Source organism: Pagrus major, chromosome 19, assembly GCF_040436345.1.
Source record: "Pagrus major chromosome 19, Pma_NU_1.0".
NCBI lineage: Eukaryota > Metazoa > Chordata > Actinopteri > Spariformes > Sparidae > Pagrus > Pagrus major.
Genome location: NC_133233.1, coordinates 29,715,403 through 29,743,243, shown reverse-complemented (window position 1 = coordinate 29,743,243; position 27,841 = coordinate 29,715,403). Strand labels below are relative to the sequence as shown.

Sequence of the window (27,841 nt, the reverse complement as noted above, 5' to 3'; positions counted from 1 at the left end):
CTGTTAGATAAAGAGCTGCAGACAACAGGCTGCACAACTCCAACTTCTCAGTGAGGTACCCAACTCCTTTTCCCTTGTTGACTTTATCAGATTCCCTGCTTGCACTGGGTTTAAACAACAGATCCTCCACCATCATCTTGTCGGTCAACTGTTCTTGCTCTTGTCACGTTATAGCTGAAATGTGACACCTGCGACTCTGCTGCTGCACGGAGTAGATACCTGCTCACTCTGTAACACCGATGTGCCGCGACAAGCCTATCGCTATATCCTCCTCTTCCGTGTCTATTAGAAGTCCATCTGCAGCTGCACCAGATTGGTTGAAACTGTCTGGCATCTCTCAACTGAGCAGTCACATCAGTGCAGCAACACGATTAGCTGATATGTTACCTAGTTCAGCTGTGATAAAGCAGGTGATTTGCTCTATCATTTCTGAGTTTTTACAGACTTTTCTATTTACAATGTGGTTTGTCTCCACTCTCATAAGGTTCCTGGCAGCGTTTCCAAAAGTCTGTTTTAGGGTTTGAAAACGTGGATATATTGTGGATGGCGGACATAAACATTGTGTGAGGATGAACCTGAGACACACTGAGTAACTCTGAGCTGATCTCTCTCTCTGTGCAGGAGTCCAGCTGGGATCTGTCCTGAAAGAAGACCATCGGTCTCCTCCTCACACTGAGACTGCTGTCTCCCCCGTCCTCTCACAGCCTGCTCCTCACTCCCCCCAAACCATCACACCACACTCTGCCTTACCCCCTCAACAGCCCTCCTTCTCCCTCTCATCTTCACCTCCTGCCTCCCCCTTCACCTCACCACAGTCTCCTCCTCGTCCTCTTTCTAGAGCTGGCTCTCTAGAGGCCTCTCCCTCTTCCCCTCACAGGACTGCCTTACTCACCTCCTGCTCCCCTCCTCTTGAGGTCTTCCCCCAGGAGGAGGAACTAACCAATCAACGACAAGCGGAGATGGGGAAGGGAGTGGAGGTGGGGCCTGAGGACAAAACACTGTCCTGTCATGTAACATCGGTGGATGATGACAGCCAATCGCAGAGCCAGTTTGAACCTGTTGCTAGGGCAACAGAACCCACCAAAGATAAGCACCAATCACATGCTGAGCCTTCAGATAGGGAAGAGGAGCCTCCTGAAACACCAGAGCCAACAGCATCACACTGGTCAGCTGCTAGTGACATGGTTTCCAGGCAACAGCCAATGAGGGAGGAGGCGGAGCAGGGGGAGGGAGTGACTGGGAGGATGGGTGAGGACGAAGTGGACAAGGCGAGGGAGGGCACTCAGCAGGAGGACCAATCAGATCTGGAGGAGGAGGAGCCAGTCAGCCCTGTGCTGGAGCTGGACCCCTCTTTAGACATGGAGGTGATGGAGCTGATGGCCTCCTCATCTCCTCCCCCCTCCCTCCTCCACCTCTCCTCTCCCAGCCTGCCTACTTTCTCCCGCCGGGGGAAGGGTCGCAGTCTCAGACCTCCTCCATGTTCCTCCAGGCCGTCGGATGACCTCTCCATCCGTCTGAGACAGTCTCCTTTCTCCACTGAGGCCTCGCCTGAGACCTCCCCCGTCAGAATTCCCATCACCCCACCTCCACTCTCTCCACCCTCACCTTCTCTTGGGTACTCCCCCCCAGACAGAGAGTCACCACCTCTCTCCAAGGTAGATCCAACAACACTTCCCAGTGACTGTGCGCCTTGTGTTCTCCTCTTGTTGACTGTGTGCTCCTTGTGTTCTCTTCTTGTTGACTGTGTGCGCCTTGTGTTCTCTTCTTGTTGACTGTGTGCGCCTTGTGTTCTCTTCTTGTTGACTGTGTGCTCCTTGTGTTCTCTTCTTGTTGACTGTGTGCTCCTTGTGTTCTCTTCTTGTTGACTGTGTGCTCCTTGTGTTCTCTTCTTGTTGACTGTGTGCGCCTTGTGTTCTCTTCTTGTTGACTGTGTGCTCCTTGTGTTCTCTTCTTGTTGACTGTGTGCTCCTTGTGTTCTCTTCTTGCTGACTGTGTGCTCCTTGTGTTCTCTTCTTGTTGACTGTGTGCGCCTTGTGTTCTCTTCTTGTTGACTGTGTGCGCCTTGTGTTCTCCTCTTGTTGACTGTGTGCGCCTTGTGTTCTCCTCTTGTTGACTGTGTGCAACTTGTGTTCTCTTCTTGTTGACTGTGTGCAACTTGTGTTCTCCTCTTGCTGACTGTGTGCGCCTTGTGTTCTCTTCCTGCAGACTGACCTTGCTTCATATACTTTTTGTTCCCAGCCCCAGGCTCTTCCCACCACCGTGCTCCCCCTCACTCCTAAAATTGGTATGGGTAAACCAGCCATTACCAAGAGGAAGTTCTCCCCCGGCAGAGCCAGGATCAAACAGGTACGTGACCTTTGCCCTCTAGTGTGTGTGTGTGTGCGTGTGTGTGTGTGTGTGTGTGTGTGTGTGTCGCTCTCTCAGCCCACTGGTTTCTTTCACTGTTTAGCTGAACTGGTTTCTCCCAACATGTGATGGAAATGAAAGTAACGATCGTCAAATCTTACGAATCAATTGATAAAGTCTCCATTTTGATTGGCATCCAGTGAATTCATTATAATTGATTATTTGTCCCTGTTGCGATTTAAATGTTTCTTTAAATTTGATAAATAACTTCATGGATGAATGAAAAATGTCAGATCAATATTTCTGTTTGTTTTTGTTTTTTTGTCTAATTTAGATTTGACAGTTTTTTTGGTCTTATTTCTCAAGTCAAACACCTACACGACAGCGCAAACAAAACTAACATGAAGTTGACAATGTAAACCATTAAGTTATTGCTCATGTTTTTGAGTCAATACTGTCAGTTCTGAGATTTGCACTGCCGTTTCATCAACAACACTCAGGAAGAGCTGATGGTGTGTTCCCCCAGAAAGCAAAGATAATATTTCACATGTCCTTAAAATCCACAAATGGACTCAGATTTGCGACTCTTTGCGTTGGGAAATACAAATAGGCAAAATTCTCGTTGTTCGCATATTTGCGCGAGTTGATGTTGAAATGTTGAACTCTCAGCAAAAGATTTGCACATGTTGTGGGGCTTTGCCGGAGGAGGAGAGTGGGTTCAGATCCAGACCTCCTGGAGGAATAAACACCTGGAGTCTCATCAGGTTCTGATCCGGAGCCGTTCACCGACGGGAGGAGAGCTCAGAGTTACTTTTGAACTTGTGGGATTAAAAAGTGGATTTATCTTCACTCCTGTTTATCAACCTGACTGCAGCAGTGATCCGGAGGTGACCTCCATTGTCGGGTGTTTATGTTCTGTAATGTTGACTGCTGACTGGAGCTGGAGGGGAAATGGACTTTACTTCATGAACGTAGCGTTACAGAGAGGAGAGAGAGAACCAGAACCAGAACCAGAACCAGAGTCTCTGCTGAGTGCTGACTTCACTCAGAGTTGATCCGATGTACAGTAAAGTAATCCAACTATTTGTGGCGAGTAAATACACAAAATTTCACTTTGCATTCAGAGTGAACACACCGTAATAATAATTATCTCACCAATTAATCTTTAAATTTTTTCTCTTCTGTCTGTTTGTCTATTAAACATCCCCATCACAGCTTATTCAGTCGAAACACTCAAATGATTTAATTTGCTGTCACATCAGACTTAATTATCATTATTATTAGACTTATTATTATCAGTAATAATCATTAATGAGCGTCGTGTTAAAGTTGATTTGAGGTGTTGGGTTCCTCTTCTCTCTTCAGTCTGGTCAAAGTGTGACACCTCAGTCCTCTCAGGGGATGATGGGAAATATCTTGTTAGGCAGCGACGAACACGTAGAACCACCGAGTGTTCCTCTACATCCTCCTCTTCCTCCTCACCTGTCATTCACTGATACTGCATCCACTCTTTCTGTTCTTCAGCATGTTTGGTTAACGCACGCACGCACGCATGCACGCACACACACACACACACACACACACACACAGACATCTTTGCATGAAGCTGTTTGTTTGTCTGTGTGTGTTTTGAATGTGTGTGTTGAGAGTCAGCGGCCTTGACAGATGTGGTGTTGATCTAGGTTACAGCCTGTTGACTGAGACTGGATCATATCTGTTTCCACTATATGGCCAAAAGTCAACGAACACTCTTCAGGTGTTTCAGACACACACACTGCTAACAGGACAGGTCACGGGTCACTTCAGGTGTGGATCTGTCACGGGACGCAACAAGTCACTTGGTGAATATCTGAAGGGGAAGTGCCTAGCAGCAACGGCTCTGACATAGTGTTGGACGTCACACACTCACAGAGTGAGGCAGAGTATCATCTGCAGCACCACTCACTGCAGACAGTCCTTCATTCAGAACAGATGACCCCATCCTAAACCAACTGAACCTAATTAGCTTTTAATTACGCTTGTGTGAGTCCTGCGTATGTCTAAACGATGCAGCTAGCATAGCGTTATCCTTCAGCAAGTCAGCGTTAGCCTGCAGCTAGCTCAGCGTTAGCCTGCAGCGTCACTTCCAGACTCTTCTCCTGTGTGATGAAGACGATCAGCTGACTTGTACCGGAGGAAACTCTTTGGGAAGAGGCTTCACTCGTGGAGGAAAAACTCAACTAAACTGATAACATTGGCAAAGATCCTTTATTGATTTGTTTGAAAAGAGGGTTCACTCTGGAGTTTGTTTGCACCTACACTGATTTTATGCCACAACGCCCAGGTTCAGGTGTAAGATTGCAGTTGGTGGTCCACCACTATAAAAGGACCTTTTGTTCATTGAGAACTGTTTGACTCCCTGATGGAGGCTTGATGCCAAAACGCATCAGTTTGTTTTTAAGGTCTGATATGACCATGCAGCGTGCCTTGTATTCAGGTTTTTAAGTCTACGTGGGTGATATTTGTTGTTGAACTCTGGAATCTTTATTTTTGGTGAATATTATTTGAACTTTTCAAAAAGACGGCAGGATAAAGTCGAGCTGTTGTAAAATATCTTTTTAAGAAAGAGTTTGTCGATGTGTTGCTCTTTACTGATCCACATATGATCGTCTGACAGTGACAGAGCCGTCGTGGTGAAAATAAATGTGAAGTCAAATCAGCTAGTGGATTTGGAGAATGGAGACATTCATAATCAGAGTTTGTGTTGTCAGATGTATATGATAGAAAACTTTTTAGAAATAATAGTAATAATGCATGGATGTTCAGGAACAGATTGGGCTCCACCTCCATGTTCAGCCTCCTTGTTCAGACTGGGAGCTCCTGCAGGTGTGATGGTCAGGTGTCCACTGACTTTTGGCCACATGGTGTACATCAGTGTAAGACTCAGCTGACTTCCTGTTTCTGGTCAGCTGATATGCTGATTTATGTGTTTAGCTATGGTATAGATGGAAGTCTGTCCCAGTGTGACTGTCTGTCTCTGATTGGCTGCATGTTGTTGGCATGGTAACATCGTCACTTTGTGTTGTTTTGATTCTTTTTCAGTTCGACTTTTGGTTTTGTGGCTGTTGCATTTATGTTACTGCATTTTGTCCCCCACCTCCTCTTTTCTTTCTCCTCCTCCCCCTTTCCTCACCCTCTTTGGCCTTCATTCACCTTCCTCCTCCTCCTCCCCCCCTAACTCAGGGTTCGTGGTGGAGTAGTCGCAGGGCGGTGAGCCCCCCCTCGTCCTCCCAGGATTCCATGGGGGAGGGCGGGTGGGACAGCCCTAAGCCCCGCCCACCGGACTCCCCCCTCTGGAGCATGAGAGTGGTAAAGAAGCGCACCCTAACTCTGATAGGGCTGTAACTAACCCGCCCCTCTGGGATGTAACTGTGTGACAAACTACTGCACCCTCACTTTGAGTCTGCGTGTGTGTGTGTGTGCTGGAGCTAACAGCAGCCTACTAACTGTGTGTGTGTGTGTGTCTGTGTGTGTGTCTGTGTGTGTCTGTGTGTGTCTGTGTGGTTATTATTGAGTGTGTTTGTGGTGGGAGGAGCTTAGAAACAGCACAGGAGAGAAGAGGCAGTAGAGGCATCAGCCAATCACTCCTCATCTCCTGCAGGTTTTCTGCAGGTCTTGAAAAGCCTTGAAGAGCCTTGAATTAATTTCCTTTCAAACTATTTATTAAAGAGGTTTTAAAAGTGGACCTTCAGAGACCCTGATACATATATACAGTCCAGCAGAGTTAAATGTTAAAGTAGCTTGGTGCGCTGCTGCTTTTGTTTTCTGAGCCTAGGGGCCGACAGTTTGAGACCTCTGCTTTATAGGGTGTCTGAAAATTCCCACAATGCAACAAGAAAGTTTGGTGCTCACTGTAGAGTAGTTCAGGGATCTGTCACGTCATCACAGCGCAGCAGGAATTTGTAGTCACGGTTCGACTAACTGTGCCAGTAGAGAGCTGAAGCTCCGCTCCCTCGGTCGACCTCATGGGACCTGATTTTTGAAAAAATGTGATCATCAGTCAACGAGGAGAGAAATGATGTACTGATCCAGTTGAACTGGGTCATGGGTCACATGATGTTTGTCAGTTTGTTGTATTAAAGTCAAACCTCATGTAGTTTTGTGTTAAAGCACTGAACTACATCGTCTCATCAGCACCAGAACCAGCACCAACATGGAGCCACTGGGCTCAGAAAAGCTCGTAAACAAGATGAACATCACAATAAATCTGCTCATATTGACAACTGCAGTTCTGGTTCTGGTTCAGTTCTGTGAGCTGCTCATATACAGGAGCAGCTCTACAATGTTTCAGTCAGGAGACGACGTCACTAACGACGCCGTCGGCTGTGACGTCTTTATAATGACGTCACCGTCTGATGACAAACTGACAAACATCATCTGTGTGATTGACGACACAACTGGATTCAGCTCTTGAATAAATCAAAAAGTAAACACTAAGAACAAGAAGGATCCTGATCTTCAGCTAATTGAATCAACCTTAAAGTAAACCTTGAAGTCCTTGAAAGTTCTTATATTTCAGGTCAGTGAGGGGACCCTGCTGATGTCATTGTACTGTTGGTGTTTCCATGGCAACATACTGTATGAGTGACACAAGCGCAAGCCCAGTCATGTTAGCATTGGTGACATGGTTTGATGTTACACCTTCTTTTCCCTCTTCCTCCTCCTCTTCCTCTTCCTCCTCTTCTCCTCCTCCTCCTCTTCCTCAGGGTCGTGGTTCAGGGTTTCCGGGTAGGAGGAGATCCAGAGGGGGAGGTGTTGGAGCAGGAAGAGGAGCAAGAGGAAGGAGCCGACTGAAGACTCAGGAAAGTCTGACTGTGTCACCTGGAGTAAGAAAGCACACACACACACACACACACACAGCAGTGCTGATCAATAGCTAATATAAGAGATATTGATTACTCCCTCTCTGTCTGTCAGTCTGTGTATGTGGAGCCGTTCCAGCTGAAGGAGGAGGAGGAGAACTCGATGCACAACACAGTGGTGATGTTCTCCACCTCGGACCACTTCACCCTCAGACAGGTACACTTTCACCTGTACACACCAGAGTCTCATTTAAAAACATTCAATTCTAGTGTCGGTGTGATACCAAGACTTTGTATTTCAGCCCAAATATAAGAGGAGCCAACGTGCCGATGTTGGTAGCAACTGTTTGTGATCCAACCACAACATCACCAGACTCCCTTAACAAACGTGTCAGTTTAGTGAGTTGTTGAGTTGGAGACACTTTATAAACTGTGTGAAACTCTGTCTCTGACTGATTCTGACTTATTTGTTCCTTCTTGTAAATTCAGCAAATGTTCAACATGAACTTCTTTCTGTCTTTGAGTAGAAACATGGAGTCTGTTTGTCTCAGTGATGGACGGGTTTGTTTCATATAGAGCAGGAAGTGACATCACATCAGATGCAGGTTAATGTAGCTGTGATCTGACAGACTGAGAGCTGAACATTGTAATCAGATTACTCAGGACAGAGGTGACAGCAGGTGTGAACGAGGCCTGAGAGACACTGAGAACATGATGATTGTGGACAGTTGATCCCCCAGTTCAGTCAGGAGTTTGATACTCAGATCTAACAATCACTGTTGATTGAGGTCAATTAACAAACATATATGTGTGTGTGTGTGTGTGTGTGTGTGTGTGTGTGTGTGTGTGTGTGTGTGTGTGTGTAGGACATGTGTGTGGTGTGTGGTAGTTTTGGTCAGGGAGCTGAAGGCAGACTGTTGGCCTGCTCTCAGTGTGGACAGTGTTACCATCCCTACTGTGTGAACGTCAAGGTGAGTAACAAACACTGTTAACATGAGTTAAAACATGACTTCTGTTTATGGACTTCTGTACACGGGCTCATCTGATACAATCCTGCCTTTACTCTAATTACTCTACGCGCAATCTGGTGACTCTCTCTGTAATCTGATTACTCTGTTTGCTGTGTCCAGATTACACGTGTGGTCCTGACCAAAGGGTGGCGCTGTCTGGAGTGTACTGTGTGTGAGGCATGCGGCGAGGCCAGTGACCCCGGGCGACTGTTGCTATGTGACGACTGTGACATCAGCTACCACACCTACTGCCTGGACCCGCCCCTTCATACCGTACCTAAAGGAGCCTGGAAGTGCAAGTGGTGGGTCCACCTGTCAATCACCTGCCAATCACCTGTTAATCACCTGCCAATCACCTGTTAATCACCTGTCAATCACCTGTTAATCACCTGTCAATCACCTGTTAATCACCTGTCAGTCACCTGTCAATCACCTGTCAGTCACCTGTCAATCACCTGTCAGTCACATGTCAATCTGACAGTGTGTGTGTTGTCCTCTCTGACAGTGTGTGTGTTGTCCTCAGGTGTGTGTTGTCCTCTCTGACAGTGTGTGTGTTGTCCTCAGGTGTGTGTTGTCCTCTCTGACAGTGTGTGTGTTGTCCTCAGGTGTGTGTGGTGTGTCCAGTGTGGCTCCTCCTCCCCTGGGCTGCACTGTGACTGGCAGAATAACTACAGTCGCTGTGGACCATGTGACAGTCTGAGCCGCTGTCCTCTCTGTCAGAGACAATACTCGCAGGACGACCTCATACTGCAGTGTCAGCAGTGTGACAGGTAACAGACACCCACATACACGCGCACACACACACACACACACAGATGTGTAGTAGACCAGTTCCTGAGACACTCAACAGGTCCTCCGGTCACAGCGAGGACAGCTGTTCTTTGTAACATCGTTGAGGGATATGAACAAAACTAAGACATCTCAGACTCGTGTGTGTGTGTGTGTGTGTGTGTGTGTGTGTGTGTGTGTGTGTGTGTGTGTGTGTGTGTGTGCGTGTGCAGGTGGGTCCACGCTGTGTGTCAGGGTCTGACCACTGAAGAGGAGGTGGAGGTTGCTGCTGATGAAGGCTTCGACTGCTCGCTGTGCCGAACACACGGCCGCAGCTCCTTCGGTAAAAACACACAAACAGACTCAGTAAAACATCAGCAGCTCGTGTTGATGTCCGGCTAATGGCTAACGGCTAACGGCTAACGGCTAACAGCAGCCGCCTGCAGGTTAATACTGATCTTTATGAAGCTGTCACTGTGTCACTGAGCTCCACATGCTACATGAAGACGTCTGAATTCATTTCAACACTTTCTACTTTTAATGTCTGTTTATTGGTGTTTTAGTTCACACACAGCAAATTATACAAACTGTATACAGATTATATTAAACCTGGATAGTAATTGTGCAGTAAGACTCTTAGTGGTGGCGACGTTTAAGTCATGTGACTGTGATGTCGTCTGTTTGTAGCCTAGCATTAGCTTTTTACTGCTACACATTTAATTTACGCTTCAAACATCACAGAGTGGAGATTATCTGGATGATCAGAACCTGGAAGGATCAGAAACTTCAGACTATTTTCTGTAATAATTCAAAATCCAATCAATAACCCCACAGAGGAACCAGGCGATGCTAACTTCCGTTAGCTACAGAAATCCGTCATCACTACACAACATAGTTACTGTAAGAGATGATTGTTTATTACTTTTGCTCAAAGTAGGTAAGCGGGTCGAAGTTGACCTGCCAACATGTTTCTAGAGAAAAAGTTTTTACTTAAGTATTGTGCCACCTTGGAGCTCATGTTGGTTTGTGCCTTCAGTTTTCTTCTGTGTGTTGATCTGATGAGAACACTGTTGTTTCAGTGAGGTCAGACAGTTTCGAGTCACCCTACATGGCTCAGATCATCTCCAGGATCAGAGAACCCGGTCAGTACCACTCTGTAACCCTCTAACATGTACTGTAACATCAGAACCGTCTTTTACACACATTTTAAAGGTGTGTCTTTATAAAAGTAGAGTCAGTTTCAGAAGTGGATTTTATTCAATTTCAGCATCACAGAAATCATGTTTAATGTTACTGTGTGTGTGTGTGTGTGTGTGTGTGTGTGTGTGTGTGTGTGTGTGTGTGTGCGCGCAGACACAAAGACGTACACTCAGGACGGAGTGTGTCTGACAGAGTCGGGTCTCTCTCACCTGCAGTCTCTGGTTGAACCTCTGATGTCACCGCGCAGGTACCGCAGGTAAACACGCCGTCAGTGGTTGGATGCAGCAGCTGTTTAGCTTCATGCTAATGTCAGTCATGACATTTTCTGTCATTAACACTCTTTATTTTGCTGTTTTATAATCTGTCCAGTGTGACTTGTAACCCTTGTAATCTGATTACATCTGTGTGTCTCTGTGTTTAATGATCAATCTACAGTCAGCACTGCTCCCAGTAGACCTCAGTCTGCACTGTGCAATACAACTATACTATCTGCTCAATTTTCTTAATACCCATATTTATTATTTGTATTGTAAATAAAAATTCACTGCTGTTAATTTTGTACAATATCATGTTTATGTATATACAAGTCTATTCTATTTCTTACCTTTTTAATTATATTGTTAATTTTTGGCTATTGTTATTGTTTTTTTGTAATATTCTGTCCTTTGGCTGCTGTGGCAAACACATTTCCCCGTTGTGGGACAATAAAGGAGTTCTGATTCTGGTTCTGATGAGTGGAGCGTTGACTCCGAGCTGAGAGGAGGTGAAGACGTGACTTCATGCTGTTTACCAGCTTCATCATGAGAAGCAGCTCAGCTCACTTTGTGTTATTAACATTAAATCTGTCCACTGACACACTGCTCAACCAGACTCCATTCTAAAAACAGCTGTTTTAAGGTCGCTGTATTTTTCCACAGTAAAAACTGTAGTTCCAACTTTACAAAGACTCTTTTTAGATTCTCTTCCATCGACAGACACAACCGGCTCACCTGTCATTTACTCAGTGACATCATTAACTCACCTGTGATGAGGTGTTTGACACAGACGGGCACGTATTGACTGGCTCGGTCTCACAGTGGACGACCTGAAGCCACAGATCTCTTACTGTCCCTCATTCTTTGGGGAAGTCGATGAGATCAGAACCGTTGAGACACAGCAGCTTTTCAATCTGGCGAGTTTGTGTTCAGCCAGAGGGGGCGTGGTCGATCTGAAGACAGGATGGTGACATGTAGCTGCCCTCATCTGTATGTGATGTGTCTGATGATCACATTTAACAACATGATGCTAATAATGAAACTACATGATAGAATACTGCTGGTTAGCTCAGCTCGGTCAGATACTTCCTGCTCACTGTTAACTCAGATTTCTCTGTGAATGCAAATATGAAGATATAATAGAATTGATAGTTAACATTAAGAAATCCTCCTGAAAATCTTTAAACGAGCTACAGTGACTTCCTGTTTACACAGCTGATTGCTCTTGATTGGACAGAGCTGCAGATGTTTCCTCATCAGAGTCATTGGACTAATCAGCTGTTTCCTGTCTGCAGGTGTAAACCCAAACTGAAGCTGAGGATCATCAACCAGAACAGTGTGTCCGTCCTGCAGACACCACCTGAGCCCGACCCCCCCACTGAGCAGGACCACAGCAGAGGTCAGAGGTCACACACTCATGTTTGTCTTTCTAACCCTCTGAGGACCCTCGAGCATGTCATGCACTGCCCACCGTCGCAACTAAACTCTGACCTAAAACTAAACTCTGACCTAAAACTAAACCTGAACCTAAAACCCAGGTCTGAACCGTCCAACAGTGCTTAGAAGTAGTGAGGTCCAGCCTGTGGACACGTTTTAAAGTTGAAGTGTGTCTCCCTCCCTCCCTCTCTCTCCAGGTGACCTGGAGTGTGAACTGAAATCTGACTCGAGCCCTGAGCGTGACCACGCCCACGACGATGATGTCACCAAGGAGCCTGAGGTTACCGATGGCAACAAGAAGAGGAAGAGGAAACCCTACAGGCCTGGTGAGGAGGGACGGGAGCAGACATTCACCCCTCTGACTTCATCCCTACCTGTCTCCATCCCTACCTGTCCTAATGTCTTCATCCCTACCTGTCTCCATCCCTACCTGTCCTAATGTCCTCATCCCTACCTGTCTCCATGCCTACCTGTCTCCATGCCTCATCCCTACCTGTCTCCATGTCTCCATCCCTACCTGTCTTCATCACTACCTGTCTCCATGTCTCCATCCCTACTGGTCTCCATGCCTCATCCCTACCTGTCTCCATGTCTCCATCCCTACCTGTCTTCATCCCTACCTGTCTTCATCCCTACCTGTCTCCATGTCTCCATCCCTACCTGTCTCCATGTCTTCATCCCTACCTGTCTCCGTGTGTCTCAGGTATCGGGGGCTTCATGGTGCGTCAGCGTGGAGGGAAGGCCGGTCCAAGCAGAATCAAACTGTGCAGGAAAGACTCAACAGAGACGCTGCTGGGTCGAGACGAAGGTGAGACCTCACTCACCTGTACCTGTGGACACACCTCCACCTGTTCTGTGTCACAGAGCTGTGTGACCCACCGTTTGACTGAACGGTAACTTGTTACTGCGTTTGTCACGTACCAGACGTTTCCATGGAGACGGTGCCCCCTGCCGACCAGACGATGGAGAAGGTGAAGAAGAGGTACAGGAAGAAGAAAACGAAGCTGGAGGAGGCTTTCCCTTCATATCTCCAGGTAACACACACACACACACACACACACACACACACACAGCTCTCTCAGTAGATGCCAGCGTTCTGATTGGCTGTGCCTTCCTGTTTAGGATGCATTCTTTGGTCGGGATCTTCTGGACCGGAGCCGGCTGGTGGACAGGAGGCCGGGCCCAGAGACACCAGGTGCCAGCCAATCAGGAGCAGCGACAGACGAAACTAAAGGCTCCACCCCTGGATTACATGGCCCCTCCGCCATGGCAACCAACGCCATCAAGAAGCAGGGAACACTGCGTGAGTTATTTATCAAGTTATTTTCTTTTTTATCATATTTACACACCTTCATCTGTCATCTGTGTTTGATATTCATCATGAATCGTGTGTGTGTGTGTGTGTGTTACCATCCAGCCATGTCGGAGGGAGCTCTGTTGGATCTGTCTGATGTTCTCAACACTGATCCTCACATACTGGCGACAGGACACACAGGTACACACTCTCTCAGCTAGCTGACTGGTTACCATGACCCACCTCATGTTCCTGGTTGTTGTTTTCCTTCCTGTCACGTTCTGTCTTGTTAATTGAACGAATGTGTTCGATGTGTAGACGTTGTTGATTGATGGTCGGTGAGTGATGGTCGGTGAGTGATGGAGTAACTGCACACAGGATCTCTAAAGTGCTGCCCTCAGTCCGTGTCCACATGCTTCTGATCCAGTAAAGATAGCACACATTGGTTGACAGCAGCGTTGTGTCAGGATACTGAGTCAATCCGCACCGGCGCTGTTGGAGAACCAAATAATGATACCAACGAAGAAGATGTTGTTTGTTTAGATGATAACGTGGTGTTTTTGTTTTCAGGTCAGTTCCAGGTGGAGCGCTCCCCCTCTCCGTTCGGTAAGACTCCACAGTGTGACCTTCCTCCTCCTCTTCCTCCTCCTGCTCCAGATAACACTGACTGCTTCTGCTTCTTCTTCTCCTCCAGATAACACTGACTGCTTCTTCTTCTTCTCCTCCAGATAACACTGACTGCTTCTTCTTCTTCTTCCCCTCCAGATAACACTGACTGCTTCTTCTTCTTCTCCTCCAGATAACACTGACTGCTTCTTCTTCTTCTCCTCCAGATAACACTGACTGCTTCTGCTTTTTCTCCTCCTCCAGATAACACTGACTGCTTCTGCTTCTTCTTCTCCTCCAGATAACACTGACTGCTTCTGCTTCTTCTCCTCCTCCAGATAACACTGACTGCTTCTTCTTCTCCTCCTCCAGATAACACTGACTGCTTCTTCTTCTTCTCCTCCTCCAGATAACACTTACTGCTTCTGCTTCTTCTTCTTCTTCTTCTCCTCCTCCAGATAACACTTACTGCTTCTGCTTCTTCTTCTTCTTCTTCTCCTCCTCCAGATAACACTGACTGCTTCTGCTTCTTCTTCTTCTTCTTCTTCTCCTCCAGATAACACTGACTGCTTCTTCGTCTCCTTCAGCCTCCTGCTCACTTCCTGTCTGTCTGTGTCTTCTTTCATTCAGGTCATTATTTAAGTCGTCTCTCTCTCTGTCTGTCTGTCTGTCTCTCAGCCGGTCTGGACATCAGCTCCATGGCTGACGACCCCTCTTTGACAGGAAGTGGTGGGCGTGGTCAGAGGACGATGCAGGAGGAGCCTCTGGACGCCATCTTGAGTCCTGAGCTCGACAAGATGGTCACTGACGGTGAGTTTAGATTTTAAATGGTTTTATTTTTTAGTCTTATTGTTCATTTCCAACTTTTCTGTCCACTTTATTTATTCTATTTACTGACCTCAGCGTTTTATGTTCCTGTCACTGAGTCACTGTCGATCCTTGAAACATTAAACCTGACTAAATTAACTGTTGAAGTGTTGATGATGGTTCTGAGGATCAGAAGTAGAGCTCTGTATTGTGTCATTATGTTTGAGTCTGTAGCTCAACGCTGTGATGTTGCGATGCTAATGACAGAATCGTGAAACAGTTATGTTACAGTATAAACATGAGACACACAGACAGTTTGATCAGTAACGTGTCGTTGTGCTTCAGGTGCCATCCTCAGCAAACTGTACAAGATCCCAGGTAAGACTCAACACACCTGTCTCACCTCAGCACCACTCAGTGACATCACTCAAACACAATCAATACTACTTAAGTACATTTACTCAAATACTCTACTTAAATACAATTCTCAAGTACTTCTGAAGTAGGAAGGTAATCTGAACAGTAACTAGTAACTAAAGCTGTCAGACAGATGTAGTGGAGTAGAAGTATAAAGTAGCATAACATGGAAATACTCAAGTAAAGCACCTTGAATTTGTACCTGTACAGTACTTGAGTAAAAGTACTTAGTTACTTTCCAGGATACACTGATAATGATGATGACAATGTAGTGAAGAAAAAAGAAAATACAAGTGTAAGTACATTTACTCAAGTACTCTTCTTAAGTATCATTTTGAGGTGGTTTAATTTCTTGTGCTACTTTATTCTTCCACTCCACTGCATGTGTTTGAGATCTTTAGTTACTAGTTACTTTACAGATTACTTGCTGCATTGGAGCCAAATATGTGTAGAATTTACTTGTACTTTTGATACTAACTTTGATACTAACTTTTGATACATTTAGTATCGGATGCTTGAGGACTTTACTCGAGTACTTTCACTTTTACCAAAGTAACATTTTATCACTATATCTTTAATCCTACTCGAGTATGACTGTTGGGTACTTTTTACAACACTGTATGTGTGTGTGTGTGCAGAGCTGGAGGGCAAGGACGTGGAGGAGGTGTTCACTGCTGTTCTCAGTCCAAGCAGCAGCAACAGCCAATCAGAGCAGAGCCAACACACACACACTGCTGCTGGGAGCAAGACACACACACACCACACAGGTAAACACACACACACACACACACACACACACACACACACACACACAGTCTGGGTCATCTGTGAACTTCAGCCGAGGTCCTGGTGTTACAGGAAGTCAGACAGCAGAACAGCGTAGGGCATCCAGTAAATTTTCAAAATAAAACACCATGTCACAGACTCTACAGCACCAGAGTCTGAACTTTTATCAACTAACACTTAAAACAGACAAATAACTGAACGGTTTAATCACAGAGCTACTGAGCCACAGTAGAACCACAAAAACCAACAAACACGACCTGAGCAGGTCAACAACTTCAGGCAGGATGATCTCCACTCCTGAAAAAACAGCGTTGTACAGGTAACAGACGTGTCAGTGGAGGTGATACAGGTGACGTGTGAAAACAGTGAAACCTGTTCTCAGGTTCTGGTCGTGATCAGTACCGCCGTCTCTCAGCAGCTGCTGTGTTTCCTCGTCTCCCGCTGATGAACGGCCTGATGGGAGCCGCTCCCCACTTTCATCAAACTCCCATGATGCCCAGCGGCGCCCAGGGTCCAGCAGGCTTTAGGTTGCCCCCTCCAGAAAGCCCCGCCCCTGCGCCGCTCCGAGGCCCCGCCCCCGGACTGGCCTCGGCCAACCAGGGCTCTGCGGGAGAGGGGGAGCAGGATGTGATGTCGACGGCTCAGAGGAGCATGTTGAAGTGGGAGAAAGAAGAAACTCTGGGAGAGATGGCCACCGTCGCTCCGGTCCTCTACTGCAACACCAACTTCCCCCAGCTGAGGGAGCAGTACCCAGGTACACACACACACGCACGCACGCACGCACGCACGCACACACACAGTTTAAGCTCACTGTCACACTTGGTGGTAATGTTTTAAATGTACTTAGTTACTTTCCAGGATGAGTAGTGAAGGAAAAATAAAATAAGGGTGAAGTGTTGGTGGAATGTAACTGAGTACATTTACTCAAGTACTGTACTTATGTATAATTTTAGGTGGTCTTCTACTACAAGGAGGCAAATATTACTTTCTACACCACTACATTTATCTGATTACTTTATTTACTAGTTACTTACATTTACTAGTTACTTACAGATTACATGCTGCATCAGAGCCAAATATGTGTATAATTTACTTTTACTTTGATACTTAAAGACTTTTACTCCAGTATGACTTTTAAATACTTTTTATAACTGTGTGTGTGTGTGCGTGTGTGTGTGTGTGTGTGTGTGTGTCAGACTGGTCCACCAGAGTGAAGCAGATAGCGAAGCTGTGGAGGAAGGCCAGCTCTCAGGACAGAGCGCCCTTCGTGGTGAGTTTCTCGTCGGCCCTCTCGTTGGTTCACCTGCATGTTTTGTACTTTGAGGTGCAGCTCCTCACAGGCGGCGTGTCGTCTCTTCAGTGTTTGAGTCTGTTCTTGTCAACCAGCCGGTGTTTTCTCTCCGGCAGCAAAAAGCTCGAGATAACCGGGCGGCTCAGCGCATCAACAAGGTGCAGCTGTCCAACGACCCGCTCAAGCGCCACCAACCCTCGCAGCCGCCACCGCCGCCGCTGGGGCCTTACGACCCTGTTGCCATGGAGATGGAGGGGGCGTTCAAGGACCCGCTGAGGCCCAAAGAGTCAGAGCAGGAGCAGGAGTGGAAGCTCAGACAGGTGAGCAGAGTGTCAGCGTGTTTGTCTTTAACACATCATCCCCCATGAAGTAGAACCAGAGAGAGAAACCAACACCAGACTCCTGTCACAAAACGCAGGATTTTTATATTCATCTGAAGTGATCCTGATTAGATCAGAACCATCAGAGACGCAGCAGCAGGTTCTAATGTCTGTACATATAACCTGGAGATCCTGCACTCTGAGTTCAGGAGGAAATACAGAAACACATTTTATTAACACAGCCCCTCTGCAGGGCTTCAAAAAGCTTAAAGGAACAGTTCACCCAAAAAGTAAACCCAGTCATTATCTCCTCCTGATGATATAAAGTCAGGCTCAGCCATCATCTCCTCCTGATGATATAAAGTCAGGCTCAGCCATCATCTCCTCCTGATGATATAAAGTCAGGCTCAGCCATCATCTCCTCCTGATGATATAAAGTCAGGCTCAGCCATCATCTCCTCCTGATGATATAAAGTCAGGTGAAGTCTCGTAGTCCACAGAACATTTCTGGAGCTTCACAGTAAAACAGAGTTGCAGCGTTCTGCTGAACAGCTGAAGCAGCTGGAGATGATTTAAACATCAGATGTCTCCATGCAGCTTGTCTGCTGTGATCAGCGATCACCACCTGGAGATAATGACTGGATAGTACTTATTGGACATTTTTCAGTTCCTCAGAAGAGACTGAGGTAATAAAAGGGTGTAATGTCTCTGGATGAAGTTCTTCATCACTGATGATCTTTGAAGCAACATATAGTAACTGTGTTTGGTCTCTAGAGGACAGTGTCAGTCTGTAATGTGCACGCTCAAAGATTTTCTACCCGCTGGAGGAAAGTGTGTGTGTAACATGTGTTTCTGGTTCTGCAGCTGTAAATGAAACAGGAAGTGCTAAAGCTTTACTTCACGTAGTCCAGTGATGAATCTGATGACTGTCGCTGTGGTCCAATCACGGCGCCAGCACGGTGTTGGTTTCCTGCTCTGAGTAGTAATCATGGTAACCACCAGGCTGCATGTCAGGGGGATGCAGAGACAGACGGAGAGGTTTACTGGGGGCATGAAGGAGTAACAGAGCTGATGTCATGTGTCATTGATGAAGATGATTGGTGTGATGATGTGCATGCTGAGCCTCACTCACTCCAACTAATATCTCTGATGTAATTGTCATTGAAAAGGGAGAGGTAAATGACAGATGGGGAGCCGGTAAGAAGAGGCAGGAAAATCTCCCCCAAAGCAAAGCCCTAAAATCACCAACAGATAAAGATTGTCCCTACCAGGCATCTGTAGCAGGAGGTGGAAAAGAGGCTCTGGTAAGATCTCAAGGCGAACCTGTTCGAGGCAGACTTCCTGGATCCACGACCCTCTGAAATCCTCTTCCTGTCCCGGGTCGCTGCTGCGCCAGTCCACACACACTTCAGTTTTCACTGTGATCACCTGGAGGTCAGCAGCTGGTCAGCAGATGGTCAGCAGATGGTCAACATGTTTAACGAACCAGCCTTCTCTACCTTTGTCTCAGTCAGTAGAAGAGAGAGCGAGCTCAGCACACAGCCAGCATGTTAAACCTGATGACCAGTAACATCAACATGACAACGAGGGGTGTTAAAGCGATAGTCGGGTCTTCTGATGTGTGACGTACTGATCTCTCCTCAGTGTGTTACCTGCAGTAGATGACCGTCTGTGTGGAGAAGCAGCACGTAGCACCAGCAGCAAGAAGTATTTTAGCCACCTATAAACATGTATATCTGTTTAAGTGTACGCTGTGTTTTGAACATTTTTGCTCCTTTACTTTGCCTCAGACAGCCGCTGAAGGTCCGACCCGTAATACAGTGTGGAGCGGTCACAGCTGCTGCTGCGTAGGAGTACGTATGTTGTACAGTTGAGGGAATGTAAAACCTTCAAAATGCTCAAATCATAGCGTGCACTCAAACAGATGTCCCCACATCACAAGACCCAACCATCACTTTAATGATCAATCATCAATCAAGTCGTCACAGTTGATTTTTTAACAGATAAAAGATGTGTAGAAGTAATTTAAAAAAGACACAAAGACATGAAGTACTTTGTGATATTGTGACATTTAGCAGCCTCAGTATGAGCTGGTTCTGTTGGGTCAGTTGTTGAATAGTAACAGAGAGAAGAAGTTATTATCTGTTCTTCAACTCCTGATGCAGTTTATTCTCATTCATCATCAAACGTAGATCAGTGATCAGACAGCCCTCTTATGGAGCAGTGTCCAACAGATGAACTGATCATTGATTGTTGAGGCAGCAGATGTAGTTTTGTGTTCCTGTCTCTGTGGAGCGGGTGATGACTGATCACTGAGCTCCAGGAGACACGCTGGAGACTAGAAGTGTTGAAGTGAGACAGAGCCGACATGGACTCTCCCGGGCCAAAGAGGATTTCAGACACATGGATCCAGGACGGTCACGGCCATCTTCTCTGGGACAGTTTGTATTGAAAATGCAGAGAGGGTTGTGGGAACACAGAGGGGAGTTTGATCTGACTGATTTACACGAACACATCACCCACAAAAACAGCTTAATCAGTCACTTCAGTCTGAAAGCAGCTGAAGTGGAGTTGACCCAGAGTCGGTGTCCGTGGCCTCAGTCGTCTCAGAACTGACTGATTTTATTCTGAAGGGATGCTGCCTCGCTCTGGATGTCACTCTGCTGCCGTCCTTCAGCATCCACCTCACACTGACCTGAGAACAGCTCTCAGGTTATCAGCTGGAAACACTCTGTCACTCTTCTTGCCTCATCATTCAGTAAAGGGAGCTAAACATGTCAAGCTTGTCCTGAAGGTGGCGTTAGAGGAACGATCATGGAGTTTCAAATCTGTAGAGATCAGGAACACTTTTATGGTCCACATGTTCTGCTCTGCACTCGGGCCGGGTTTGAACAACACATTTTCTTTCTTCATAATATTAAGGCCTCAGCCAATGATCAGGGCCGATATGTTCCGATTATCAGTATCAGTGATTTTTCTGTCAGATTGCTAATAAAATAAACCAATTTAAAACTCACAGTACTTGAGTTAATTGTACTGAAGTTTATTGACACAAAGATTTTAATTTTTACTGTAGATGAATATTGATCCCAAATATCAGTTTTCATTCTTTGATTTCTAATAATCAGTATCGGCCCTGAAAAAGCCACATCGCTCAGCCCCTGCTTCATATGAATGATTGGATATGGACTCGTACGATGGATCTCTTGATGTCGTTCCTTCCTGTGGCTGCTGCTCTGCAGGCACATTTTCTATTTGCTGAGTGAAACTGTAAAACAGTCGTCCACACCGGCAGAAACAGTCATCTGCTGTGTTCGTGGTGCATTCAGGTGCACTTGAAAGAACCTCGTAAACTCAGACATCTGTGTTCAGAAAGCCACAAAGGTTGTTTAATACGCAGGCCTTCGTCTGTCAGTACAGTCTTGTTCTTTGATGACAGCATATTTAATAATTAGATGCTAAAGTCAGAACAATATCTGATTTATTTCATTTGACAGATTCTAAACACAAATCTCTGAAACTCTTAATGTTAACATTAATATTTCTAATAAAGCACCAGGTTAGAAAGTTCCTTGTACAATTTACAGCCGTCGTTCTTTGAGAATCTCTTTAATTTCCAAACATCAGTATTGTGATCGATTGATCTCAAACTGAACTGATATTGAATCATAATGAATCGATTGGTGATGACCAGCTTGAGTGTAGCGTCGAAATATGAAATGTGATGCAAGCAGGTGGTCAGCTGACACCTGAGCTCTGAGATCATGTGACAGGAAGTGTGATCCGGTCTGAGAGCAGGACCGGAGTCTGGACTGTGTGCTGAAGGACGACAGCAGCGTCACATTCACTGTGAGCAGGTATCACTGCAGGTGTGATGACCAGGTGAGAGACAGACAGGGAGGACTGATGATCAGCTCGAACAAGATGTGACTGTAAAGCCCCCCCACCCCACCCCACCCCACCCCACACCCGCCATCCCAACAGAACCAGAACCACAGGAGGACTAAAACCATTCTGTCTGACAACGAGTAGTTGAATCCTTTCATGCATCATGAAATCACAGTAATATCTGTGTTTTTATTCATCATGTATTATTGTGAAGCAGTTCACTGATGTGACAAGAACACAAAGTGATTCTGGAATAACTTTATTCTCAGAACACTTGAGAAATACTGACAACCAGATTTTAACAATATTTTCTTTCTTTCTTTTTCTGTGACTGAAAATAAATCTGTCCACCTCAGTGACGTTATGCACCGAAGTATAAATTCTGAGTCTGAAGGTATCGCTGTTCCACAGAACAGGATTTGGGCCGCAGTGGAAAAGTTATTTGAGCTCTGACGTCATTTTTTAAAGTCAGAATTCTGAACTTTATTTTGTTTTTCATTTTTTGGAGAATCTGAATTCTAACTTTCCGAGCAGTGGATCATAATTCAGTCATTCATTTTATTATTATTATTATTTTTCCCTTTTTGAGAAAAATCCATATTCTGACTTTTTTGAGACAAAAGTCAGAATCTGTCAAACATGTACAGGAAAAATGTTTAGATCAGAATCTGGATAAAAGTATTTCTGACATCTTATTTAGTTGATTTTTTTTCCTGTCTGGTTCATTCAATAAATTCCAATTTTGGATTTCTGATGTCACATCTGAAAACAACACAGAAACGAGCTGTGGGGCTGCAGCCTCACATGGCTCCAAACATCTGAATCCTGTGGTGGACACCAAACATGAAAGTAATGAGTCTAATGATGGAGGTGTGTTAGTCCTGTGGTTTCTGCTGCCCCCACCCCTCCACCCCCTCCACCCTGCACGCTGTGAAGTCATCCATCACTGATTCATATTTAATGAGAGAGACAGGGACAGCGAGCATTACTAGCTGCCATGTCATCATGTTTTAACTCCACATGTAGAGACCAACCACACACTGACATCTGTTTCCCTCCTCCTGTCTGTCTCTATGTCTGTCTCTATGTCTGTCTGTCTCTGTGTCTGTCTCTGTGTCTGTCTGTCTCTGTGTCTGTCTCTATGTCTGTCTGTCTCTGTGTCTGTCTGTCTCTGTGTCTGTCTCTATGTCTCCGTGTCTGTCTCCATGTCTGTCTGTCTGTCTCTGTGTCTGTCTCTGTGTCTGTCTGTCTGTCTGTCTGACAGCAACTGCGTCAGATGAGTAAGCAGCAGGCCAAGATAGAGGCCACTCAGAAGTTGGAGCAGGTGAAGAACGAGCAGCTCCTGCAGCAGAGGCAGCAGCAGCAGCTGTTAGCCGGCCAGCGCCATGCCGGCCGACTCTCCCCGGACACGGACAGCCGCAGCCCTGTCGCCGGGGGTAACGCCTCCCCCCTCCATCTACCAGCATCCAGGGAGGGTCAGTGCAGACAGCACCTCCTCCTGCAGGGAGGCCAGAGTTCAGGACAGGCTGACGATGTCTTCCTCAGACCACAAGCCCCTCCCCCCTCCGGCTTCTCCTCACTCCCTCACTCCCCCCACTCCTCCTCCCCTCTCCACCAGCCCCCATCCTCCCCCCAGATGTTTTCCCCACCCTCCTCCCGCCCCTCCTCACCATGGGACCCCTACAGTAAGGTAGTAGGAACTCCTCGCCCAACCTCCTCCCAGGGTGGCGGCCTCCCAGCCCCCCAGCAGCAGCAGCAGCAGCAGCGTCGCAACTCCCTCAGCGCCTCTCCGGCCCACGATGCCTTTGGTTCTCCTGCACCCTCACCAGACTCTAAACCCTCCGACATCTCCAGGGTCCTCGTGCCCCAACCAGGTAACTCCCACTGACTGTGTGCTCCCTGTGTTCTCCTCCTGGTGACTGTGTGCTCCCTGTGTTCTCCTCCTGGTGACTGTGTGCTCCCTGTGTTCTCCTCCTGGTGACTGTGTGCTCCCTGTGTTCTCCTCCTGGTGACTGTGTGCTCCCTGTGTTCTCCTCCTGGTGACTGTGCTCCCTGTGTTCTCCTCCTGGTGACTGTGTGCTCCTTGTGTTCTCCTCCTGGTGACTGTGTGCTCCCTGTGTTCTCCTCCTGGTGACTGTGTGCTCCCTGTGTTCTCCTCCTGGTGACTGTGTGCTCCTTGTGTTCTCCTGCAGGTCTTCAGCAGAGAGGAGCAGGTATGATGAGTCCCTCTTCTGGACTTGTTGGTCTCCGAGCAGCTGAGAACTACCAGCGGACTCCTCCCAGCAGCAGTATGGTGCGTGTGGCGGTGTCTGAACTGTTCGGTCGGACTGGTGAACTGGTCCAGGGTGGATTGTTTAAAGCCCCGATGCCCCCCCAGCAGCAGCCTCAGCCGGAGGTGTTTGGCGGTGCAGGTGGAGGAAGGAGGGACCAGTCTAGACCTACAGATCTGCCCTTTGCCCTCCCCCAGGTGCAGGACCCTGCCTTTCCCTCCAGTCCGCTGTCTGGGCTGGGCTCCCCCCACCGCAGCCCCTATGCCCAGACGCCTGGCACTCCCAGGCCCGACTACAGTCAGCAGATCAATGACCCCTTCACCCAGCAGTCACCTTTGACCTCCCGGCCTTCACCTGACCCCTATAACAACCCTCAGACCCCTGGTACACCACGGCCACATTCTGACCCCACATACCTCACCACACCACCTGCGTTGAGACTGGACCAGTTTAACCAGCAGTCTGCCGGCTGCCGGCCATCCCCCTCACACCCGAACATCGACGGCTATTCCTCCAACCCAGGGACGCCCCGCCCCTCCATCTCCGAGCGTTTCCCTCGATCACCCGGGAGCCAGCGGAGCGCTGACCCTTACGCCCAGCCTGCCGGTACACCACGACCCTCGCCGGATCCCTACGCCCAGCAGCCCTCCACACCACGGCCCCAGAAGGCCCCTGAACCCTTCAGCCAGACCCCAATGGAGAGCTTCACTCCTCAGCCTGCAGCTTCCTGTTCATCCCCTTTGGCTCCAGGACTTTCTGGAGAGACCTTCGCCATGACACACCACCAGGTAACAGATAACAGAGAGGCTTTTCACATTTGGTATCAACATTCGTCCTGAGTAATCTGATTACAAGTGGACAGCTCTTAGTACAGGTGTGAATGAACACATTTAAGATCTGGTCTCTCAGACCACATTCAGAGGAGGCCTGGACCACATGTGACCTCATTCTGTTAGCAGTGTGTCTGCACATGTGAGAGAAGAAGAAGCCACAGCAACAGTCAGGATGGATGATCTCCAGGTGCTTCACTGTGACGTAAATGACTTGTTCGGTCTCTGTTAACCTGCCAATGTTAGCAGCAGACATGAACACAACGTATCCAGCCACTGAACTAGTAACACAACATCACCAGACTCCCTTTACAAATGTAGTGATTTTAAGAGTTGTTGAGTTAAAACAAACTTTATAACCGTTCTGAAACTCTGTCTCTGACTGATTCTTCATTATTTGAACCTTCATGTAAATTCAGCAAATGTTCTACATGAACTTCTTTCAGTCTTTGTGTAAAAAACATTGAACAGGCTCAGTGTTTATATGTTTCTGCTCCTCTCTTCAGTTGCAGCAGTCTCCAGGGAGACAACACCAACATCAGGACTCATTTCCCAGAACCCCCAGCAGCCAGACCCCAAAGCACCCTGGAATGTTGGATGAGAGCGGTTTCTCTGGCTTGGCGGGTCAGACTCCCGGACATGACGCCTTCGAGCAGGGTCACATGACACCAGGCCCCCTGCAGATGGACAAGACGACAACCAATGAAATGGCAGCGCTGGCCGTGGCTTCCTTAGACGGACCAATGAGCATGCTGCCTCAGCTTGGTGACTCAGAGGAGAAGCTGAGACAGGTAGGACAGGTGTTCTCCAGAGGGAAACGTCACTGAATAAAAAGCATTTATAAATCTTTCAGCATTTCACGACTCATTTTGTTTCTTAAATCAGAGCTGAAATGTTTGGATGATGTTTCTGATGCAGTGTTCAGTTCTCAGCTGGTTTGTTCTCAGTTCTACCGTGTTCTCTCTGTGTCCTTGTGTAGCGTCAGCGGCTCCGGCAGCTCATCCTGAGGCAGCAGCAGCAGAAGATCGCGTTGCGACAGGAGAAAGGTCTTCAGGAAGCAGCTTCTGGACCCCCTGCTGCTCCTCCTGGACCCACCCCTCCTTCTGCTCCGTCTCGTCTCTGGTCCCAGGAGGACTCCTCCTCTGCTCCTCCAACAGACCTGTTTGGACGTCCCCCACCCCCTTACCCCGGCACAGTGAGGCCTGGTGGGGCAGCTGGGCCTCCAGCACCGAGGTTCCCTGGAGGTGTCCCAGGGGCGCAGCAGAGGGGCTTCACCCCCAATGAGGGTCCCCTCCCAAGGCAGAGCCTCCCCAGAGAGCTGGGGGTCCGAGGACCAGTCCTGAGGTGAGAGGAGCAGCAAGACCTGGTCCTGACCGGGTCTGCTGATGGGTTTTCTTTGTTCTGTTTCCTTGTCTCCTCTGTCTCTCTGTCTCCTCCTCTGTCTCCTTGTCTCCTCCTATGTCTCCTTGTCTCCTCTGTCTCTTTGTCTCTTTCTCTGTCCTGATCTGTTGATCTCTCCCTCTCCTCTCCAGGTTCGGTGTACCTCCAGGACCTCCAGCAGGTCTCCAGGACTCTTTCCTGCGTCCTCCCCAGGCTTCAGTGCCTGGACCTGTGGAGTTCACAGGGATCCGACCCCTAACAGCATCCAATGCTCACATGATGCCAGGTGAGGACAGGGCTAACACGTACTTTAAACGAGTAGCTTTGATTATAGAGTATGTTGTACTTTTTATGAAAGTGTATTTTGTCTCGATCGTATTGAGCATTTGAAGATTTGAAGAAACGACATCACACTAAGTGAAGACAGCAGTGTAGGCACTGGTGGATCGTTACTCTTTCAGAGTTCAAAGGGTTAATTACTTTGTGAGGTCACTGATACCTCTCTCCTCCCTCCCCAGGTGTCCCTCAGCAGTTCCTCCCACGCTCCCTCCCCCTCCAGCAGCACAGTATCATGGGACAGCCCTACATTGAGCTAAGACACCGTGCCCCTGAAAATCGCCTGAGGTTGCCCTTCCCTCTGCCCACCGTGGACCCCGAGCCTTCGGTCCGGCCCGGTCAGGGGGCCAGGATGGGTGAGACGCCACTGGGCCAGCAGATGGTGATGGAGCAGCCGAACCAGCTGCATCAGCAGCACATGGGACACACAGGGACACTGACGCAGAGCAGCGAGTCAGCGCTCTCAGGGGGTGATGGGATAGAGGAGCACCTGGAGGGAGAGGACTCGGCTGTGAAGGATCTGGAGGACGTGGAGGTGAAAGATCTGGTTGACCTGAACCTAAACCTTGACCCTGAAGATGGTGAGAACACAAGAATCACATCTTGACTTTTTCATTATTACCACATATCAAAATATTCTGTTTTACCATAAACTTGTTTTATTATCTTCTCCCTTTGTCTCATCTCGTTAAAACAAACCTCAACAGCTCATTGAAGCTTCCTGTCATAACAACATTAATGAGAAACGTTACTGCTGGCTGTTTCAGGTAAAGAAGACCTGGATCTGGGTCCTAATGACCTCCACCTTGACGACTTCCTGCTGTCGGGGAAGTTCGACTTGATCGCCTACGCTGACCCCGAGCTCAATCTGGAGGACAAGAAGGACATGTTCAACGAGGAGCTGGACCTGGGGGAGCCGGTAGAGGAGAAGGAAGTGGGGGAGAGGAAGGACGGAGCCAGCGGGACCAGAAAGACAGACAGCCACTTCTACATAGACCAGGTCAAACAAGAAGTGCAGGACGTTGCTAAGACAGAAGCCAGGGTCATCCCCTCTGCGGCCCAGCAGCCTGCATCACAAGCTGGGCTGGTCACCACCAACAGACCCCCCAGACCTCCAGGAGCCCAGGCCTCCTCCGCTCTCCTCACCAAGGTGGGACCATCTCTTATTTATTATTATTTAATTATCACTAATTAATGCCAGTGTGAGCCCATCATTAATCATTTGATAACAGAAGAAGATAGAATGAGCTTGTCCCTCACGTCTGTCCCTCCCTCCGTCCCTGCTGGGTGAAGGTGGAGGACTCTGGTTCTGCTTCAGGGGCAGTGCCAGTTTCTCAGACCCAGGAACAGGCTCCCTCGTCGGGCATGGCTCCCAGGGTTCTCCCCCCGATGTCTGGAGGTAAAAACACTAAATTCCACAAAGATGAACTGATCGAAGGTCTGATTTAGATCATTATTGATCAGTTCTTGTATTTTGTGATCTGTATTTTTTTGAGCAAAAGATTTCTCCTCTCTCTTCTCCTCCTGTCTCCTTGTCTCCTCCTCTGTCCCCTTGTCTCCTGCCCTGTCTCCTCCTCTGTCCCCTTGTCTTCTGCCCTGTCTCCTCCTCTGTCTCCTGTGTCTCCTCCTCTGTCCCCTTGTCTTCTGCCCTGTCTCCTCCTCTGTCCCCTTGTCTTCTGCCCTGTCTCCTCCTCTGTCTCCTGTGTCTCCTCCTCTGTCCCCTTGTCTCCTGCCCTGTCTCCTCCTCTGTCCCCTTGTCT

The 27,841-nt window shown here is 47.7% G+C and overlaps 1 protein-coding gene across 5 annotated transcripts in view; it reads left to right on the top strand.

Moving 5' to 3' along the window:
• The window catches only part of LOC141014430 (histone-lysine N-methyltransferase 2C-like), a 65,286-nt gene that overhangs the window by 20,900 nt on the left and 16,545 nt on the right, over positions 1–27,841 (top strand). For 2 of the 5 annotated variants that reach the window (XM_073488214.1, XM_073488212.1), the window contains exons 15-47: positions 622–1,655; positions 2,206–2,346; positions 5,569–5,694; positions 7,092–7,211; positions 7,303–7,404; positions 8,054–8,158; positions 8,318–8,499; positions 8,803–8,967; positions 9,199–9,308; positions 10,045–10,107; positions 10,319–10,421; positions 11,715–11,818; positions 12,054–12,182; positions 12,560–12,664; positions 12,781–12,890; positions 12,979–13,159; positions 13,274–13,351; positions 13,721–13,756; positions 14,435–14,566; positions 14,909–14,941; positions 15,619–15,747; positions 16,182–16,520; positions 16,963–17,036; positions 17,174–17,377; positions 18,547–18,681; positions 22,530–23,139; positions 23,458–24,323; positions 24,872–25,156; positions 25,345–25,709; positions 25,898–26,031; positions 26,264–26,662; positions 26,849–27,231; positions 27,375–27,480. In XM_073488214.1, coding sequence (XP_073344315.1) covers positions 622–1,655; positions 2,206–2,346; positions 5,569–5,694; positions 7,092–7,211; positions 7,303–7,404; positions 8,054–8,158; positions 8,318–8,499; positions 8,803–8,967; positions 9,199–9,308; positions 10,045–10,107; positions 10,319–10,421; positions 11,715–11,818; positions 12,054–12,182; positions 12,560–12,664; positions 12,781–12,890; positions 12,979–13,159; positions 13,274–13,351; positions 13,721–13,756; positions 14,435–14,566; positions 14,909–14,941; positions 15,619–15,747; positions 16,182–16,520; positions 16,963–17,036; positions 17,174–17,377; positions 18,547–18,681; positions 22,530–23,139; positions 23,458–24,323; positions 24,872–25,156; positions 25,345–25,709; positions 25,898–26,031; positions 26,264–26,662; positions 26,849–27,231; positions 27,375–27,480 — 7,188 coding nt within the window. The remainder of the gene's footprint in view (positions 1–621; positions 1,656–2,205; positions 2,347–5,568; positions 5,695–7,091; positions 7,212–7,302; positions 7,405–8,053; positions 8,159–8,317; positions 8,500–8,802; positions 8,968–9,198; positions 9,309–10,044; positions 10,108–10,318; positions 10,422–11,714; positions 11,819–12,053; positions 12,183–12,559; positions 12,665–12,780; positions 12,891–12,978; positions 13,160–13,273; positions 13,352–13,720; positions 13,757–14,434; positions 14,567–14,908; positions 14,942–15,618; positions 15,748–16,181; positions 16,521–16,962; positions 17,037–17,173; positions 17,378–18,546; positions 18,682–22,529; positions 23,140–23,457; positions 24,324–24,871; positions 25,157–25,344; positions 25,710–25,897; positions 26,032–26,263; positions 26,663–26,848; positions 27,232–27,374; positions 27,481–27,841) is intronic. The other 3 variants (XM_073488215.1, XM_073488213.1, XM_073488216.1) reach the window with 3 other exon arrangements.